This window comes from Neoarius graeffei, chromosome 2 (genome assembly GCF_027579695.1).
Source record: "Neoarius graeffei isolate fNeoGra1 chromosome 2, fNeoGra1.pri, whole genome shotgun sequence".
Classification (NCBI taxonomy): Eukaryota; Metazoa; Chordata; class Actinopteri; order Siluriformes; family Ariidae; genus Neoarius; species Neoarius graeffei.
Window position 1 is genome coordinate 4750304 of NC_083570.1, and position 21214 is coordinate 4771517.

Sequence of the window (21214 nt, forward strand, 5' to 3'; positions counted from 1 at the left end):
TAGATATATTTACTGATTGTTCAAAAAAAGATTTTGATTGTGCATCTGGCATTGTAATTCCAAGTCTAAATATTCAAAAAGATTATAAAATCTCAAATGGTACTATTTTTAGAGCGGAGTTCAATTACAAATGCTTTGGAACTTCTTATTGATAAACCTCGCTTTCAAAGTGTGATATTTTCTGATATTCCTTGTCTGCCTTACAAAAAATTCAAAAGGAAGATAATGACAGAATTATTAGCTTTCCGATATCTTATGTACAAGTTTTATCTTATGGGTGGTAAGGTTGTTTTTTGTTGGATTCCAGCTCATGTGGGTATTAAAGGAAATGAAATGGCTGATAAATTGGCCAAAAGATCAGTAAATAAAACCTATTATGACATTCATTACCCTTTTACCACTTCTGATATCACAAAACATATCAAAGATGCTATTTTTCCAATATGGCAAGATGGATGGGAAAATTGCCAAACTGGTAGATTCTTCAACCAACTTGAACCAAATATTGCAACACATACCACATATTCTGACAGAAACAAACACAGGAGAATTACAAGACTGAGATTTGGAAAATATCTATTGAATGATATACAATTTCTTTTTTTTTTTAAAATAACCTCCAATCAGTGTCCAACTTCTGGTGTAAAAGAATGTCAAACACCTGCTTCTAGATTGTATCAAACATCCAAACTTTCATGATAAAATTATTCAAAAAAATGAGAAATAAACAATTAGATATTAAAATTAAAAACTTACTTTTACATAAATAATTTTATGATGACATGTTTATTATTGAAAAAGAAATAAAATTAATTTTGAAAAAAAAAGAAACTTGTATTTAATGTGTGTGTGCTTGGTCACAATATGAACTAGTAGTTCCAATCCTTATAGGATGCCAAATCACTTGGAGTGGGAGCGTCCCTAAAAGAAGCTCGAGTTAGTAAATCTCCTCAGCTGTGAGCCGTGTTTATTCTGGACAGATGTCCTGTTGCTGACCTCGCCTCGTCTCTGCCTTTCCCTTTGATTTTAATGATATTTCAGGTGGATGGGGTTTGAACCCTGCACTGACTGGGATTAGATAAAGTCGTGTGTTAACACTACTAGCAGATTTCTTTCTTCTGCCTTTCAGGAGATTCATTTCAGTCTGTTAACAATGTTGAAATGACCCAATGTTAAAATGACCCGTGTCAGTGTGGGTTTCCTCCTGGTTCTCCAGTGTTCTCCTACTTCTCAAAGACACATCTAATGACTGATTGAGGCGACTCAGGATCTCTGATCTCAAACATATTCATCTACCAACTTCATTTCCATCTCAACAATCTGTTCATGAGAAAGAATTCTTCATCGACCCAGAATAACGTTCTTGATAAAACATGATGTCAGGAATAAAACAGGATGAGGCATGCTGCTCCAGGAAACTAATCTGCGATGAGGTGGTGGGATGTAACCTAACACAAAGTGGATTAGTTTCCATTAACAGCACGTCATGAAGGGTTCAGGCACTCGTGAAGCCTGGAGCGCTCATACTGAGTGAAATGGAGATCATGTTGAATAAAGATCCACTTTTGTGATTTCTATTCGCAATAAACAATGCAAAATCAATAAAAATGGTTTTCCTTCCTGACAGCTGCGTCCTCCTCACTTTTAAAATGGCTCCAACATCCTTTAGGGATGAAGATCAGTTTAAAGATGTCACGAGGAAAAAGCTGTTCAAGTGAAACAATTGTAATTTATCAACAAGGCTGAAAGTTGTGCTTGAGGTGTCAGTAGGTGGAAAAGTCCAGAAAATTAAGATCCATTCTGTGAGTATTTCATGAAATTAATCCTAATCAGTGCGGCTACATGAGTTTTATATTTCTGCACTGAAGGGAGATGAAATGGTTAATAGAGGAGTGTTCATGATCTCTCTGTGTTTGTGCTCCTCCTCTTCCTCTATTGCTCTTTCACACACAGAACCAGGAAGTGACTCCTCATTTCAGAGAAAACAAACCGTTCTCTTACTCTCTCGTTGTGAGTTCAGGAAAATGGCGGAGGCCAGTATTTCAGTAGCTCAGGACCAGTTCATGTGTCCAGTGTGTCTGGATCTCCTGAAGGATGCGGTGACTATCTCCTGTGGTCACAGTTTCTGTAAGGCGTGTATTAATGGCTGCTGGGATCAGGAGGATCAGAAGGGCGTCTACAGCTGTCCTCAGTGCAGAGACACTTTCACGACAAGGCCTGTTCTACGCAGAAACAACATGCTGGATGAAGTGGTGGAGAAACTGAAGAAGACTGAAGTCCAAGCTGCTTCTCCTGCTCACTGTTACGCTGGACCTGGAGATGTGGAGTGTGATTTCTGCACCGGGAGAAAACACAAAGCCGTCAAGTCCTGTCTGATGTGTTTGGCTTCTTATTGTGAAACTCATCTGAAACCTCATCTTGAAGTTCCTGCTTTGAAAAAACACACATTAATTGAAGCCTCAGCAAAACTCCAAGAGAAGATCTGCTCTGAACATGATGAAGTGCTGAAAATCTACTGTCGTACTGATCAAATATGTATTTGCTCTTTGTGCATGTTGGATAAACATAAAGACCATGACGCTGTTTCAGTTGCAGCAGAAAGAGCTGAGAAACAGGTGAGAACTAGAAATCTTTCCAGAATTAAATCATCTTAATTATAGTTTCCCATCTAGAAACAGGTGCTTTAGTCAGTGATATGATTCGAACTTTAATTTCAATGTGTGTCTCAATCAGAAGGATTCTGTAAAAGCTGATTAAAATTGTCTGTGTTCTGGTGAACAGAGTGTTAAATTTATCTTCAGTGATGGTCGTAATCTGGTTCGGGGTGGGTTTCCTGATAACGTTGCCCTTTAAACCTAAAGAGAGAGTTGAGAGACTCTTAAGGAACGAACGTTGTCTCTGTGTGTGGTTTTCTGGAACTCACTCTTAAGAAGGAGTCTAAAGAGCAACAGGACGAAGAGCGTCTTTGCAGATTGTGTCCCTGATATAGGCATAAGTAGCTGCTAAAGGCAATCGTACTGTCATTGCTGAAGGCATTAGTAGTTGCTAAATCCAGTCAATAAGGTCACATGGTGCTCGTTTTTAACGAAAATCTAATGAAATATAAAGTGTTTTAAAATAAGATAATAGATATATAATGTGGTAATTAATTAATTAAACTATTTTATGTTTTTGGCAATTTTTTTCTTCCAAGCGTGTTTTTAATGAAATGAACAAATGTTCACATGAAAGAATGAACAAATAATAAGTTAAATAATGAGGTAAATGTGTTCCCCGTGCTCGCTCATTTCACTGTTACCCCCCGATCATGCAGTCAGGATTATTTCAGCTGTTCTCCACAGTGCAGAGTGGGCCATGTTCTCCCTTATAAGTGCACAGAGAGAGAGAGAGAGAGAGAGAGAGAGGTTTTGATCTGTGTGTAGTGTGTACCGAAGGAGGTTTAATATATATAGTCAACGTTCTATATAAGGAGGTCAATTCAACCTTCTTAGGTACACACTACACACACACAAACATTTCTCTCTCTCTCTCTCTCACACACACACACACACACACACACACACACACACACACACACACCATTAGAGGTGCAGAAATGTGTCTCATTTATAACACTAAATTAGTTAATCACTCGCCTAATGGAGCTAAATTTGATTAAAATATAGTGATATAAATGTGACATTCTGATATCCATACGTAATTCCATAACATACTGAAATGTATTCATCGTGTTTTGTGTATATTTATTTAATAATTAACAGAGCTGGACAAAGAACCCAACTTCATTATTTAAGTCAAAGTACAGATCCCACTGGGCAAATGTTACTCCGATACAAGTGAAAGTTGGACAGTCAAATTTTTACTTCAGTTAAAGTACTGCAGTATTTGCTTTTAAAAATCCTTAAGTATTAAAAGTACATTTTCTGTCAATGCATTGTTGTATTATAGCCACAACGCTTACAAAACCTAATGCCTCTGAAACACCTGACTGGATTTACTGACTAACTTGTAGAACCTGTAGAATAAACGCCTGGTAGAATGTTACAAAATGAAACACAACTGAACTGAAAAAGACCCATTGTCATTTTCATTTTTTTTATTGTAACCCTCCTCCCCACCACCACAAAGCAGCATGGTAGTGTTCTGACCCGGCTCTGGCAGTGTGTGAACACATGTATGTGTGTGTTAATCAGGAAGACAGTGGAACAGCTGTAAATGCAGCTTGCTCAGAAAATAAAAAGGACAATCCAACCTGATTAAAACCCAGATCCGCACCTCGAGCTTAATAACGGCCCAACAGCAACTCTGCTTTAAGCAAGACAACAAAAAAAAGGTGCAAGACCATCATCTGACATCAAAACAAAAAATTCCAGCAATTTGTTGTGACTGACGAGTACAATACTGTCCATCTCACGTGCGCACGTGTGTATGTATTCATGCACATATGAATCTCCCTGTGGAATCAAAAGTGAACGCTATTCATGTTAGTGTAACTCCGTTTTTACATGCTAACTAACAGTGTCCAAGTGAACTAACTATGTGTATTAGACGTGGACAAGGCGATGGCAACTTGGCAAATCCATAGAAAGTCATTTGACTAATCAGACTGTGTAGCGATTGGAACGTTATCGCGAGCTCTAAAGCACAGACAACTTCACTGCAAGCTTTCTCTTGGAATAAAATGCTTATCGCCCTCAATATGCTTCCGCAGGTCGGATGGTGAGTTTTTGTAGGCTGTGATGTGCTCCGTTTTAGGTAAACAAAGCAAACATTTAAAATGAAACAACACTTTATTCCTTTCAGAAAACTGAACCATGGGTTCTAGCTATAGAACCGTGGGTGTGTGCATTCCCCAGAAGAACCGCCTCCTTCCATTCTGCCATCAACTGATCGTGTTAAATAATGCTGCGGAGAAATCATTGATCTTGATTTTATCCAGTCTATGGACGTGACGTGACCCGAGTGATTACTGATAGACTGTCTCAGTGTCACCTGCGGAAAAACCAATCATGTTTTAGAAAAGAAAAGAAAAAAACATCCACTTTCAAAGCTGCTTCATAGTAACGAGTAACGAGGACCTTGATAGAAATGTAGTGGAGTAAAAAGTACGATATTTGTCTTTCAAATGGAGTGAAGTTAAAGTCATAAGTTTCCTAAAAAAATACTCAAGTAAAGTACAGATACTCAAAAAGTGTACTTCAGTACAGAACTTAAGTAAATGTACTTCGTTACTGTCCACCTCTGATAATTAACTCGATGTATTTGCAATGTAGAAGAAAACTAATTGAACACCAGCAGCAGATTCAACCCCAGTTTCCCCCGCTGACTGTGAGAGTCCCTCAGAGCCGCATGCGCATTCTGTGGATTCGGCAGCGAGCGAGTCGCTCTTTGTTTTGAACGAGTGCTCCGGGTCTCTCGTAAATTCCGAGCAAACTAAAGGACGACTTGTGCTACGATGTCTCATCTCATCTCATTATCTCTAGCCACTTTATCCTGTTCTACAGGGTCGCAGGCAAGCTGGAGCCTATCCCAGCTGACTACGGGCGAAAGGCGGGGTACACCCTGGACAAGTCGCCAGGTCATCACAGGGCTGACACATAGACACAGACAACCATTCACACTCACATTCACACCTACGGTCAATTTAGAGTCACCAGTTAACCTAACCTGCATGTCTTTGGACTGTGGAGGAAACCGGAGCACCCGGAGGAAACCCACCCGGACACGGGGAGAACATGCAAACTCCGCACAGAAAGGCCCTCGCCGGCCACGGGGCTCGAACCCGGACCTTCTTGCTGTGAGGCGACAGCGCTAACCACTACACCACCGTGCCACCTGTGCTACGATGTTGTTCGGGAAAACCACGTTAGCTTGATGATGGATCTTAAGAGGTCATTTAAAACTCTCTTGGCCTTAAGAGGCTTTCGGGAAACCCAGCCCAGACCAGTTAGTGAACATCTCTCTCTCACTCTCACACACACACACACACACACACACACACACACACACACACACACACACACACACAGAGTACATAACCTTCAGAGCGAAACATGAATGTACTTTGAACTGACATTAATATGGAACCAGTTCGCTCGTACTGTATAAAAAGCTGAATGTATTTTATTTGTCCTCAGAGTGAGTTAAAGGAGGAGCAGATGAAATCCCAGCAGAGAATCCAGGAGAAGCAGAAGAAGGTGCAGGAGCTGAAACAGGCTGTGAACACTATAAAGGTGAGCAGTGAGCAGAGACAGAGCTGCTCCTAGAAACACACACAACATGGACAACGAGTCATTTACAGTCCCAGTAAGAGAGGGAATGATAGATGAGCTTTAAATCTTGTGTGTGTGTGTGTGTGTGTGTGTGTGTGTGTGTGTGTCCTAACAGCTCAGTGCACAGACAGCAGTGGAGGACAGTGAGAGGATCTTTACTGAGCTGATCAGCTCCATGGAGAAAAAGCGCTGGGAGGTGACGGAGCTGATCAGAGATCAGGAGAAGGCTGAACTGAGTCGAGCTGAACGACTCCTGGAGCAACTGGAGCAGGAGATTGCTGATCTTCAGAGGAGAGTCACTGAGCTGGAGCAGCTTTCACACACACACGATCACATCCATTTCCTCCAGGTAACACTCACTGTCTGATCTACAGAGCCAGCTGTTCCTCACACACTCTCTAAAACACCTCTCATTAAGGGAACAATAAATGTCCCTGTCTGACATCACAAGTGGGTTTTACATTTCATTTGCTTTCTGTAGGTTTTAGCTTCTGGACGTCGCTCTCCTCCATGGGAAAGACCATCATTTCACACATCCAGCATCACTGTCCATCAACATCTCTCATTTGATGGAGTGAGGAATTCTCTCTCAGATCTGAAAAAGAGAGTCGAGGAATTCTGTGAGGAGGAATTCAACAAAATCCCTCCACATGGTAAGAGGAGCTGTTCCTGCTGGAGAAACACAGTGACGTGTTATTTCTTAGCGATGCTCCTGCTTTCTTTTCTGCAGACACTTTATTCACCCGACACTTTGAACTAAAACACTGATTTAAAATGAATAAACTGACTGGATCACTTTAAACTCTTTCCATCTTTTACACAAACTCATGTTTCTATTTTTCTCTCCACAGCTGCAGCAGTTCAGATCATTTCAGAACCAGAACCACAGAGCAGAGAAGAGTTTCTGAAATGTACATCTAAAACACACACACACACACACACACACACACATGTCTAGGCCTGTCACGATAAATTTTGTTGGACGATATATTGTCTCAGAAATTATTGCGATAAACGATATTATTGTTGATGGCTTTTCAAGACAATTTTATGCCACTAGTAAAATAATAATGATCATGCAAATACACCCTTTCATAGAACAGTAAACTTTTTAATTAAGTCAACTTATTCAATTCAACAGTGGAACGTAAAAAATAAATCTAAATAAATAAGCTAAAGAAATAAAACAACAATCAAACAAAACCACTCACAACAAAAACAATAAATAAAATACAATTTATGGCTCTTAAAAATTGCACTGAAGTGAATATTAACTTGGCACAGGGTAATAAAAAGACATTCTTTTCTTCACAGGCAACATTCTGCCAATCCAGTTTCTCAAAGATTAGTACCCAGATCAAAAAAAAGTGCAAAGTAACAACGTATTGCCAGCTGTCATTTGGATAAAAGTCACAACAATTAGAACGAGATAACATGTAGGCAAGGGCGTAGGTTTGGTATTAACATTGGTGGGGACAAAATCCCAATGCCAACCCCCAGTGGTGCCAACTTCAGGTCAACATTAGAGGGTCACAATATTTTGCTCCGTTGTGTTCCACCAAAAGAGTCTCCATCATCTCTCCAAAGGCCAGACTTTTAACATTTGAAGTTCAGAACTGTAGTAATTCATGAATAATAATAATAATAATAATAATAATAATAATAATAATATGAAATCCATTTGATTAACTGCAAATCTTGGATGTGATGATGAACTCATTCTACCAATTTGCAAATGTGTTTTCCAAGCAAATAGCGCACTGACTGTCGGGAGGGTGTATGTTCCTTTCCCTCATAAATGGAAATAAAACCCATCCGGAGCCTTAAACACTGCGTTCCATGAGGCTGGCAGGGGGAGTCGCTCTCTTCTGTGGGATCTTTAACTAGTTTTAGAATGCTAGTTTAAGCTGATATGTGATTGATCTAACGGTAAAACAGCACGAGGGCTCGAGAACTTTGACAGGTTACAATTTTACTTCAGGGTTGCCAGATACTGCTGACGTTTTCCAGCCCAAAACGTGTTCAAAACCCGCCAACATGCACTTAAAACCACCTAAAATGTAAAATGGACTTGATGCCTATCTTGTAAAGTAAAAATATGCAGCTAAAGTCCAGTATACTATTTGTAAATCGAACAAATAGCAGCATGAGCCCGTCAGTGCTGGAGGTGAAGAATCTGCTGTCTGGTACTCGGCTCCGTGTGGTTCAATCAGATTATAACTCTGCAATCATCTGCTGTGTTCTGAATCCTACATGCACCAGTAGGTGGCGCACACGCAGAATATTATGTAGGCTATGTTAGGCTACGATGCATCGCTAACATCTGCATTGCTGAGGTTATTTATTTTTTATTTATTTATCTTTTTATCCTGTTTGTTTTATTAATTTTATAGTCCTAGTTATTCTGCTTAATTTTTTTTGTCTCCATCCATGTATTTTCTTCATCTGTTATCCTGATTTTTGTGGATTTGTTAGATTGTACCTGTTTTATATACTTCAATTAAAAAAAAAAAGTTAGGCTGCGATGCATGGCTGAATGTAACATGAGAAGAGAAAATGGAGAATGGATTGCGTCATTCTTATTTACTAGTTTATGAGTTCAGTTTCTGCACTACATTACACACATTCATATTAGTCTTACAGTTACATCCACATTGTTTTGTTTAAATAATACTTAATGAGATAAATGTATGTTAATGATCAATTTAAGCCAATGCTCAATTTTGGTTGTTTAAAATACCTAAGGGGTGCTGGGTAAACTAGGTCTTTGTGTCGTGTGATGCCCGCGATCTCTGATTGGGTCACAGAAGTGTTTAATATGGATTGGATTGGATCGGGGTGATTTCTCAGAGACAACAAGGGAAGCCGAACTTCCCCTAAAATTCTCTCCCCAAACTGCGGCGTCTACGACGTTGAATTCTCATTAAAACAATAACTTGCATAACATAATATATGCCCAAGATTGTATTTACGTTCATAACTATCCCTATGTCATCCTGTAACTTATTTGAGTGATGTCTGATGAACTTGCAGTTCGCTACGAGAATCACCTTTGCTGCCAGGCTGTAACCTTTCTTATTTCAATGGGCTCTATGGACTGGCAGCCGGGTATCCATTGCAGTCTACGAGACGGCTCTGAACAGCCAATTTCGGCTAGTTGTTATTGGTTAAAATCGACAAAATCGTCACTTCCGGGGAAGCCGGGTATCTCTGGGGGTAAACGGGACATGGGCGGGCCAAGAAGCCGGGCTGATAAAGGATTATTGGAGGTGGTGTTTGAAAGACATGAGGAGGGCAGTCGCGGTACTTCGGCGAGGAACACGGAAGCATGATCAGTCAGTCCCTAGCGGATGTCGAGAAAGTGTAGTTGTGTGCCAAAGTGCTGTCCGAATTTCTTTTCATATAAACGTTTCTTCTCATTGATGTCTCTGTGCATTACTCTGTTAATAAATGTAAATATTACTCATTGTGCTCCGTTAACTTTCATCCATTCTATCAGTTTGATCATTTGTGAATTCACTCGTTTATTTCATTTGTAGTTCAATCAACGTGGTTGTAGGCTAGCTTGAGCCTTATTGGGATCTGCAGTGCTCGCTGCTAACAGCTGGTATCTATCTGCTATAATGGCAAAGTACGGCCAGTCATTTTGCCCCGCCCCCGCCTCGCGCTCCGTCCGGTGCGGTAGTGATGTCCCGTTGCTCGCGCGCCACAGCAGAGACCCGTGCGGCCTTCAGCCGGTACAGTCGCTGTTCTTTTACCACCTCCGTTATTCTCATCTTTCCGGTGCGTTCTTGATTTTTCCATTGTGTCCTATTTTGCCATATCAAATACCCAAAATGGTATCGTATTATTCATATTTAAGTGAATAATCAATTGTCATCATAACTTGGCATTTTTAACCCTTTCAATCAAAAAGAGGAAATTTTTTTCAATATTTTCAAAAAATTTTACAAAAACATTTGAATTGTAATAAAAAAAAATTTCCACAGCAGAGGCCAGATAAAGCAAGACGCTATCTTTATTCTTATTAAACATGATAAAAGAAACATTGAGTGTAAAGGCCAATTTATGCTGACAACCCAGTCCTCGCAGATAGCGTCGCAGACAGTGTCTGCATAGCCCCCCACCTTCGCAGATGCTCTGCGCGCACCTCCCAAAAATTGTGATTACTGCAGAAGCCTCGCAGACAAGAGGGTTCTGATTGGTCCACTCTACATCTGCTGTACACGAACTTCCGCTTCCCTACTTTCCCGGTTTGTTTTGTTTTCATGACCGCCATTTTTAAAAACACGAGTGAAGATGGAGCAGCACGAAGAGCGGTTGATTGAGGAAGTACGTACATCTATACGACTCCAGTTCTAGTCATTATAAAAAAAAAAGTTCTAGTCATTATAAGTAACCGGAGGATAAACACTCCACTAACCACACCCACCAACTACTCCTAGCGTCTTCGCGCCCCCTTGCGTTGTGCCGGTGAATAACATCACGCACGCCTATTACTCCCCGCTCAACGATAAATTACAACTGTCTGCGAAAAGCTATCTGCGAAAGCCTTGTCGCAAGAGCATGCAGAGGCCTTTAGGTAAATGCAAAAAAAAAAAAAAAAATTAAAATTAGAAAATTTATTTTTTGACTATAATGTCCCAAATGAGAGACCAGTTTCTGAGACAGACCCACATAACAAATTGACTCATGACAAATAACAAATAATTGAAAAATTGTATTACGTAGACCTAAAACTGAGCTTCGCCTATTTCAAAGCCCACCAGCCGCCACTGGATTGGATGTAGACTAGTGGACGGAGATAGTACATAGAATGCGCTGCATCAAAGTCCTTCTAAGGCTGTAGAAGTGTCTCTGGCTGCATTCTCACACACAACATTCGTGCGAAATGTTTATAAACATCTGATTAAAACCCGCCGAAAAAACGTCAAAATCGCCCAATCTGGCAACACTGTTTTACTTGGCAACAGGATGTATCTGAAATCTGATTGGTTGTTGTATCTGAATTCTGATTGGTTGTTGTACAGAGAAAAGTTTTCACTGCAACCGAACTGCTGTTTTCGTGACCACGCCCCCAGCGCGGATATTCATGTTCACATTGTTCAGTTTGTTTTTCTCTTTTATTTTAGATTTCTGTTATCTGACTCTGGATCCCAACACGGCACATCGTCTCCTCATTCTGTCTGAGAAGAACAGAGCGGTGAGATGGAGTGAGAGAGAGCAGCGTTACTCTGATCATCCAGAGAGATTTGATTCCTGCTGTCAGGTGTTGTGTAAGGAGAGTGTGTGTGGACGCTGTTACTGGGAGGTGGAGTGGAGCGGTGCTGCTGTGGACATATCAGTCTCATATAAAGACATCAGCAGGAAAGGACGGGGTAATGAGTGTGGGTTTGGACACAACAATCAGTCCTGGAGTCTGTGGTGTTATTCTTCTTCTCTCTCTTTCTATCACAACAGCATTGAGACTGATCTCAGAGTTCCATCAGCCTCCAGAATAGGAGTGTATGTGGATCACAGTGCAGGAACTCTGTCCTTCTACAGCGTCTCTGACACGATGAAGCTCCTCCACAGAGTCCACACCACATTCACTCAGACTCTATACGCTGGGTTTGGGTTCTGGTTTTCTGGTTCTACAGTGAGATTGTGTGATCCAGAATAAAAGTGTGTAGTGTTTTCTGTAAAATTCCTGCACGTTGCCACGTTGTTGCTCAGTCGTCTGTTTCACTAGAACACAATCCAGCTGCACAAAAACACTCATTTTAATATTTAAATTAAAACAGATGAATAATTTAAAATAATTAAAAAGGAAATGTTAAAAATTAACTGTCAGACAAGAAACTCGTCAAATTTAAAAAGAAAATGATCTCATGACCTTCGCATTATAAAGTTGTTTGTGTCATATTATTCCACAAGGTTAAGTACGCTCGCATTTGTGGACATAAAATAATTTTGGTGAAATTGGGCAGCCTTGTCTGAGTCCACGTAAAATCTTAAATTTTGGTGTCATTAAAGGGTTAAGGGAGATATAACTATAAATATCATTGTGAAATGTTTTAATAACCTTGCAGAGCCCTTTTCCAAATCCAAGAGTTTTGAGTTTTATAAACATAAAATCGTGCTCCACAGTGTCGAATGCTTTGAAAAAGTCTAGAAATAAAACAAGACTGATTGAATAATCGATTGGTAATCAATCATATCCAGAATCAGTCAGACGTGGTTTTGAATATATCTTCCCTTCATGAAGGCTGATTGATATTCGTCTACAAGTTTTACAAGTCCACGCTTTAGACGATTAGCAGATACTAAGGCAAGTAATTTATCATCATTGCATAGTAAGGTTATAGGTCTCCAATTGTCTAGCACCAAGAAGTCTTTTTTGGGTTTTGGTAGCAAGGTTATTAAGCCTGTCTTCATAGTCAGGGATAAACATTCTTTGTGAATGCATTCTAAAAATGCTCTATATAAATTTTTTTTAAATATCCACCCAAAAGTATTTTAAAAATTCAGATTTTAAGCCATCGATTCCTGGTGATTTACCATTTTTCATTTGTTTTAATGCAATTTCAATTTCTGTTATAGTTCGTTCCTCATCAAGTGTATGTTTGTCTTCATCCAGTTTTTTGATGTCATCATTGATGGGATAAAATAAGACTTGCAACACCAACCACCTGTACAGGAAGGTACAGAGCAGGCTGTACTTCCTGAGAAGGCTGCAGTCCTTTAACATCTGCAGGAAACTCCTGTGGATGTTCTCTCAGTCCGTGGTCGCCAGTGTCCTGTTTTACATCGTGGTGTGCTGGGGGGCAGCACATCCAAGAAGGACACATCCAGGCTGGACAAACTGATCAGGCGGGTCAGCATGAAGCTGGACTCTCTGGTGACGGTGGCAGAGAAGAGGACTATGGACAAAATACTGAACATCATGGACGATGCCAGTCACCCTCTGTACACCGTCATAAGCAACCAGAGGAGCCTGTTCAGTGACAGAATGCTCCTTCCCAAATACAGGATGAACAGACTCAAAAACTCCTTTGTTCCTCACACCATCAGACTGTACAACTCCTCTCTGGGGGGGGAGGAGGGGTAACAGGAGGACAGAGGATGGGAAGGAGCGGTAGCCTAGCCTGACAAAAAGCAATACTGGACAATGTGCAATACCTCTTCTGCTGGACTTTTTTCATATCTTTTTTTTTTGTCTCATCTCATCTCATTATCTGTAGCCGCTATATCTTGTTCTACAGGGTCGCAGGCAAGCTGGAGCCTATCCCAGCTGACTACGGGCGAAAGGCGGGGTACACCCTGGACAAGTCGCCAGGTCATCACAGGGCTGACACATAGACACAGACAACCATTCACACTCACATTCACACCTACGTACGGTCAATTTAGAGTCACCAGTTAGCCTAACCTGCATGTCTTTGGACTGTGGGGGAAACCGGAGCACCCGGAGGAAACCCACGCGGACACAGTGAGAACATGCAAACTCCGCACAGAAAGGCCCTCGCCGGCCACGGAGCTCAAACCCGGACCTTCTTGCTGTGAGGCGACAGCGCTAACCACTACACCACCGTGCCGCCGTAATGATGGTACTGGAATTTTAATTTCCCTGAGGGAACCTCCCAAAGGGATCAATAAAGTTATATCTAATCTAATCTAATCTAATCTAATCTAATCATCACTTCCTCATGGTTTATCTTAGTAACTGCTGCTGTTCCACACAATCACCAGAAGAGGGAGCAAAAGATTTTACAACCCCAAATCAGAAAAAGAGCCCTGTGATGACCTGGCGACTTGTCCAGGGCATACCTGTCAACCCTCCCGTTTTTCCCTGGAAATCCCTTATTTTGACTTATTTCCCGCTGTCTTCCCGTTTTTTTTATTTTCCCGAAAATATCCCGTATTTTCACATTATATAAAAGTCCCGTATTTTCACAATATAAAAAAGTCGGTAGGTCCAGAATTCATGACGCGCCTCTGACAGGAGTTTACAGCAGGAAGTCGGGCCATGAATTCGCGTCCCCGCCCTCTCCAGTACAGCAGGTGGCAGTCTAGTAATTACACACTGATTTTAATTGCATGTCTGTGAAGAAGACTGTCAGAACCATAGCGCTAGTCTGACCAAGGTCACTGCTCGGAACTTCTCACAAAACTAAAAGATGGTCGTAATTCTTTCCTCAGGCAGGGCTTGAAGTGGGCCGGAACGCACCGGAACTGCGTTCCTACCACGTGCTCAGCAGGCCTGAGTAGGCCTGATACACGCTTAACACACACACAAGCACACATTAGCAACAGCGCTAATCCTTTGTTCTATCAGCATTCCAAACTTTACAGCCCCCTCACACACACACACCCTTGCTCTCCCTCTCTTACACACACATAGACTACCTCACGGTTTTCCAACTGATTATTATTTTTATCTTTGTTATAATAAATTCATTTATTAAACAACCTGTGTGTATTCATTTGTTGTGCAAGAATATCTGTGAAGTCACCCAATCTCTCAAAGAATTCAAAAAGGTGCATATAAGTTATGTAATATGGTAAGTGATCATAATAATTTGGATTCATAATTTAGCTGAATGATTCACTGCTTTGAATGATTCACTGATTCACTTTGAATGATTCATTGATTCACTAAATGACTCACTGAATGATTCACTTGAATGATTCAATGGGATTGATTCAATTTAATTATTAACCTTCAAATTTAATGAGACTGATTTAATGAGGGCGGCACGGTGGTGTAGTGGTTAGCGCTGTCGCCTCACAGCAAGAAGGTCCTGGGTTCAAGCCCCATGGCCGGCGAGGGCCTTTCTGTGTGGAGTTTGCATGTTCTCCCCGTGTCCGCGTGGGTTTCCTTCGGGTGCTCCGGTTTCCCCCACAGTCCAAAGACATGCAGGTTAGGTTAACTGGTGACTCTAAATTGAGCGTAGGTGTGAATGTGAGTGTGAATGGTTGTCTGTGTCTATGTGTCAACCCTGTGATGATCTGGCAACTTGTCCAGGGTGTACCCCCCCTTTCTCCTGTAGTCAGCTGGGATAGGCTCCAGCTTGCCTGCGACCCTGTAGAACAGGATAAAGCAGCTAGAGATAATGAGATGAGATGATTTAATGAGATCACTTAATAATTACCAAATGTACCTACATTTCACATCCCAATTTTTACCATGGTTTGTGACATACTTTCGCAGCATGCTCACAATGGTTTGAATGGCTTGTTCAGCCTGACCAGAGAATTGAGGGTGGTACGCGATATGGAATTTCGCCTCGACGCCTAACATGTTCCACAGCGCAGCCATTACACCAGCAGTGAGATGGGTGCCTGTGTCTGAGTCGATGGAAAGAGGGAGGTTTTTCAACGAATTGTGGCCACTGGGGGAATTGCGATGTCAGGTGTTTCGACACCGGACTCGGTGTTCAAAGACATGAACTGAAGTTCATCGGAAATTTGATCTCGCGTGGTGCTTGTTTGATCGGTGTTTGCACTAATCTCATCGCAACGGGTTTGTGCATGTTTTGTGGGATCCAACGACGGTGGGGTTTTGTTTTTTGTAAAGCTGACTAAGTTTATGTTGCAGGGCTTGGTTGGGATTGGGTCGCCTTGTGAGAGCCGTGTCTGAGAGATGGTGGTGAAGACTTTAGCGCGCATGAGAGGTGCGTCTTGTGTGTTTGCCTTTACCACCAGGGGGGGCCCTACATCCTGACCCTCGCCTGCTGTTTCAGAGGGATCTCCTTCCCCTTTCACGAGATATACCCACGGTTCCTGGCCTAGTCATGCCAGCAAATAGCTTGTCATTTTTCTTGGGCTCTTTTGTTTTATCTGTTGAGGGGTCTGACCTCTCCTGTAAGAGTTCGTTAATCTCAGCCAACTGGGCTTTTAAAGAGTCCAGCTCTGAGCAGAACTCACCAGGTTGGTCTGAGTCACTGTCTCGGTCATTTCTACCCCTACATGGAGAGCTACGGTCAGAGCGCTCCTGCCGTCTCTGGCCAGAGCGGAGATGACGGTCTTGCTGCCAACCGCCTTGTTCCCTACGATCCTTTTCATGTGATGGGCAGTTGCCATAGTCTCTGTGGACTTGCCTTCGGTCCCTCCTGGCCTTACCTTGCCGATTCTTCCACTCACCCTTGTGATGGCTCGGCAAGGGGCGGTTCGGACCAGGATTTCTCCAGGGGGGGTCCCCCTTTCGGAGCTTCGCCTCCTTCTAAGGCTAGCGGGGGCCCGTCTGCACTCTGGAAACTAAGGACTCTGGGTTCATCATTGTTCCTGTCTGTGGTTTTGACAATGGTCTCCCAGGTCATTTGGGCTAGTCGCCTAATTTCCCTCATCGAGTGGAAACCCTGTCGACATGTCAGTGCGACTTGAGTCCGCACGCTTGGGTGGAGGTTATGTAAGAAGAGGGATTTGAAGCCTCTATCTTCTTCCAAGCCTGGTGTGCTACTACCTTGGAAATAGGCAGTACTTAGCCGTCTATAATATTCACGAAGGGCCTCAAACCGTTTTTCTTTGATTTGTAATGCACACAATGTAGTGGAGGTTTCGTCCATGTATGGCGCATATTCTTCCCTCATGTAATTGCGAAGTTTCGAATAACTATCGTGAACATTTGGGGGTAGTGTCTCTAAAAAGGCACAAACGCTGCTACTGGAGGTTTTCCAGATCAGTTTAAGTTTTTCTCGCGTTGTGGCTTTTGGTAGGTCCATCAGGCATCGGTCTATTTCTCGCAAATAATCATTCACATTTGTTCTTTGATTGTCGGGATCGAATCGTTCGACATCTTTGGCAAGTAGGTCAATTTTCCGTAAGCAAAGGGTTTGGTGCACATCCTTGTGCGACCTTCTTGGCTCTTCTGAGCACTCACTATCTAAGCTACTCTGGTGTTGCTCCCGTTTTGCAATAGATTCATAGCCTGATTCATCCGAAGATTGACCAGGGGTACTGTGGTACACTGACCTGGGTGTGCTATGGTTCTGGGCTCGGGATGAGCACAGTACGGCTCCACCTTGGCTAAACGACGAAGTCGTGTAGTGAGTTGATGGAGTTTGGCGGGGTGTCTGGTCCTCGACCAGGTAATCTACGGTGTCCGGTTTGGACGCCCCTTCCTGCTCTGAACTGTGGCGCATTGTTGGGGGTCTTTCACGCCCCTCGTGCTCTTCTTGGGGGGTGTGCTCCTCGGCAGACCTCTTGGCAGCCATTTCGGCTTTCTCTAGCCTTTTGGTGCAATCAAGGGAGTTCTTCAAGAGCTCACACTCCCTATGTAAATCATTATTATCGGCTGCCAGCTCGGCGTTGCTGGTGGTCAGCCTTTCAACCTCTCCGCGGAGGCGTCTGATTTCTGAATCAGTTTCTCGGAAGTGTAACAGGAATAGCTTACCTAGTGCCTCTTGGACACCAGTGTTTGTTCTTTTTGGATCTCTCATATGTTTATTCGAGTTATCTATGTTGTTTTGGCATTCACTCTTACTCGTGTTCCTAATGTTTGCCTTTTCGGAGGCAGAGCAGTGAATGAGGTCTGTGATGACCTCAAGGAGAGACACGTCTTGAGCGTTGTCCTCAATTTTTGAGACACGAGGGGATGCCATTTTGCTTAGGCTGGATACTGGATAATTAATCAATCAATGAGTTAATTTATTAATTAATTTTTATTAATTAATATTAACTACGTAATTAATTAATTAATTTTGTTTTGTTTGGAAATGCTATCTCTTATCTGAAGTTATGAATAGGTTATGAGTATTTGGTGATATGGTTATCACACTATGGTTAACCGTTTTAACACACCTGGGAATATACCTTGGCAATTGATGAATCAAACTGATAGTTTATTTGTTGTTGCCACAATATTCAAGAAGTCAACAAACCAATCTCCTCACATGGGGCACCAATTTAACTGTAGGTACATTTGGTAATTATTAAGTGATCAATCTCATTAAATCAGTCTCATTAAATTTGAAGGTTAATAATTAAATTGAATCAGTCTCATTTGAATCGTTTAAATTGAATCAGTCTCATATCATTAAATCACTCATGGAATCAGTCTCATTAATTAATACCATTAATTTTGGTGCTTAATAATAAATTACCAAACAGCTAAATTATGGTATTCCAAATCATGATCACTTATCATATTACATAAATTATATGCACCTTTTTGAATTCTTTGGGAGATTGTGTGACTTCATAAACATTGGAACACAAATAAAACACACAGTTTCAATAATAAATGAATTTATTATAACAAAGATAAAAATGGATAATAGCAGATTGAAATATATACAAACAGTGAGGTGTGTGTGTGTGTGTGTGTATATGAGAGGCCTTGCGTGGGTGTGGCCTACACAAAAGAATTAGCTTTGGTTGCTAAGACAAAAGAATTAGCTCTGGTTGCTAAGACAAAAGAGTTAGCTTTGTGTAGCTAACGAAGATATGTGTTTGTGAGGCCTGGTGACCACGTGTGCAGGTAGGCCTAGATTAACCTCGTGTGGCTAAGCTAAGACAAAGGGAAGCTGGCTAAGGTGTGTTTGTGAGTGGCCACGTGGCCTGAACAAAGAGCTAGCCTGTGGGTTGCTAGCTGAGGTGTGGTTGACCATGTGGTGAGGCCTAGATTAGCTTTGTGTTGCTAATGTGTGTTTGTGTGTGGCCTGTGAAAGGCCCTATGGCCTAGCTAAGGTGTGTTTGTGGGTGACCACGTGTTTGGGTAGGCCTAGATTAGCTTTGTGTTGCTAAGTAGACAAAGGAATTAGCCGTAGACTTATTTCACTAGCTTATAACAATACTGAATCCACTGAAATCTTGATGCGGTCAAGATGTATAATAAGAGAATTAAATATGTTAGTAGGAATAAAGAGGAGCATGCACAGCCTATCTATTAAACAATTGAGAGATTAAAACAAAACAGATCAATTCAATTCGACACGCTATGTGTCTACAGTGTAACAAATAAACCTGGGTTTAAATTCACACTATTTCAATAAAAGCAAATTCCTAAGACTAGCTTTAATTATGCCCAAAAATGCCAAGTCTTACTTCCGTATCCCGCTTCTACGCGAGATTATGAGATGTCCCGAGACTTTGGAGTTTTTCACCGTTGTGAAGATCTCCGTGAAGCACAGGGAATTACGTGGAGAAGTTGAGTTTCACAGAAGCCCGTGGAGCACGTCTGTGGAGAGCAGAGAATTCTGGGTCCAGCGCTTCGTGGCTCGTGGGAAGAAAAACTCTGGTCAAACAATGTGCACAGCGCTTTGTTTAAAAAAAAAAAAAAGGGTCCAGCCGCTCTTTTTAACTTTTAATTAAAACTGCTTGGGCGGCAGTCGTGACGTCACTTCTAATACGAATAAAATCGGTTAACTCAAGTTGAGTTTAAAGATCGCGCGACTCTGGAGTCTACCTTGGCCAAGGGTAAGAAAGAAATCGCGCTAAATTGTGGATCTTGCAAGAAAGAGGTGGTTTTGAGTTTACTCGTGGAGCGAGCAGCCTCTTTGTGTCTGTAGACTGCTGGTCCCGAGACAGAAAGAGGAAGAGCGGAAGTGTCATTCCATTATTTATGCCTTCAGAGAGGACGTAACGTTGGTGCTCCTGCCCTGGCGTGACGCAAGTCAATGCGGAAGTGGGTTGATGGGAAATGTAGTTTCTTAAAGAGATGGGCTTGCACGCTCTCTATAGTGGAGATGCTGACCAGGCTGATGGACTTCTGTTGGCAGGAGAAACAGGTTCCTCGGGACTGGCAAGAGGGCGTGATTGTGAAGTTCCCAAGGAAAGGGGACCTCTCAAACTGCAACAATTGGCAGGGCATTATGCTTTTATCCATCCCTGGGAAGGTGTTCTGCACAGTGCTCTTGAAGAGGTTGAAGAAAGATGTTGACTGCCAGTTGAGAGAAGAACAAGCTGGTTTTCGTAGCAATCACTCATGCACAGAACAGATATTCACCCTTAGAAACATCATTGATCAATGCCTTGAACATCAAACACCATTAGCACTGAATTTCATCGATTTTAAGAAGGCATTCAATAGTATACACAGGGAGACTCTCTGGAACATTGCTCTGTCATATGGAATACCAGAATGCTTTGTCAGTATCTTTAAGAGCCTCTATGCAAACTCAAGGTGCTGCGTAAGAACGGAGGAAGGAACAACAGATTTCTTCAACATCATCACACACTGTAAACCCGAATAAGTTGAGTTTACTTAAAAAAATTGAGGAAAGTGGTTGCCTTAAAAAAAATAAGTAATTATTAATGATTGAATTGAGTACCTTAAACTTACCAGAAGATTGTAAGTTTAAGGTACTCAATTCAATCATTAATAATTACTTATTTTTTTTAAGGCAACCACTTTCCTCAATTTTTTTAAGTAAACTCAACTTATTCGGGTTTACAGTGCAGGTGTCAGACAAGGCTGCATCCTTTCGCCCTTCCTCTTTCTTCTGACAATCGACTTTGTTCTGAAGAAGACCACCAGAGAAGGCAGAGAGGGTATCAAATGGAGGGATGAAGCAAGGCTGGCAGACCTAAATTTTGCAGATGACCTAGCCCTGCTGACTGAAAACAACCAGGATCTACAACACCTAACCACAAGGCTAGAGGAGTTTGCCGGGAAATCTGGGCTGCGAGTGAGCTCCGAGAAGACCAAGACAATGGAGCTGGGAAACCACATCAGTCAAACACCACTGAGCATCATTGTCAATGGCAGCCAGGTGGAGACAGTTGATCTGTTTACTTACCTTGGCAGTGTTATCAGCAACAGAGGCGATGTGGAGCCAGACATCAACTGCAGAGTAGGGAAAGCTGCTTCAGTGTTCCGAAGGATGAATACTATCTGGACAGCAACCAACATCAACCTTGACACAAAACTCTGACTGTATAACAGCATAGTCCTACCCACTGCAATATATGCAAGCGAGACATGGAAGTGTTCTGTCAAAATGACCAAAAAGCTGGATGCC

At 41.9% G+C, this 21214-nt stretch overlaps 1 protein-coding gene across 1 annotated transcript; it reads left to right on the top strand.

Annotated features, from left to right (window-relative positions):
* Positions 1-1926: 1926 nt before the first annotated feature.
* On the top strand, positions 1927-14723 carry LOC132878965 (E3 ubiquitin/ISG15 ligase TRIM25-like). Its single transcript, XM_060913696.1, has 6 exons — positions 1927-2615; positions 6138-6233; positions 6388-6633; positions 6754-6925; positions 7124-7183; positions 11405-14723. The coding sequence occupies exons 1-6, from the start codon at positions 2025-2027 to the stop codon at positions 11932-11934; spliced, it is 1695 nt and encodes a 564-aa protein (XP_060769679.1). The 5' UTR covers positions 1927-2024; the 3' UTR covers positions 11935-14723.
* The last annotated feature ends 6491 nt before the right edge of the window (positions 14724-21214 follow it).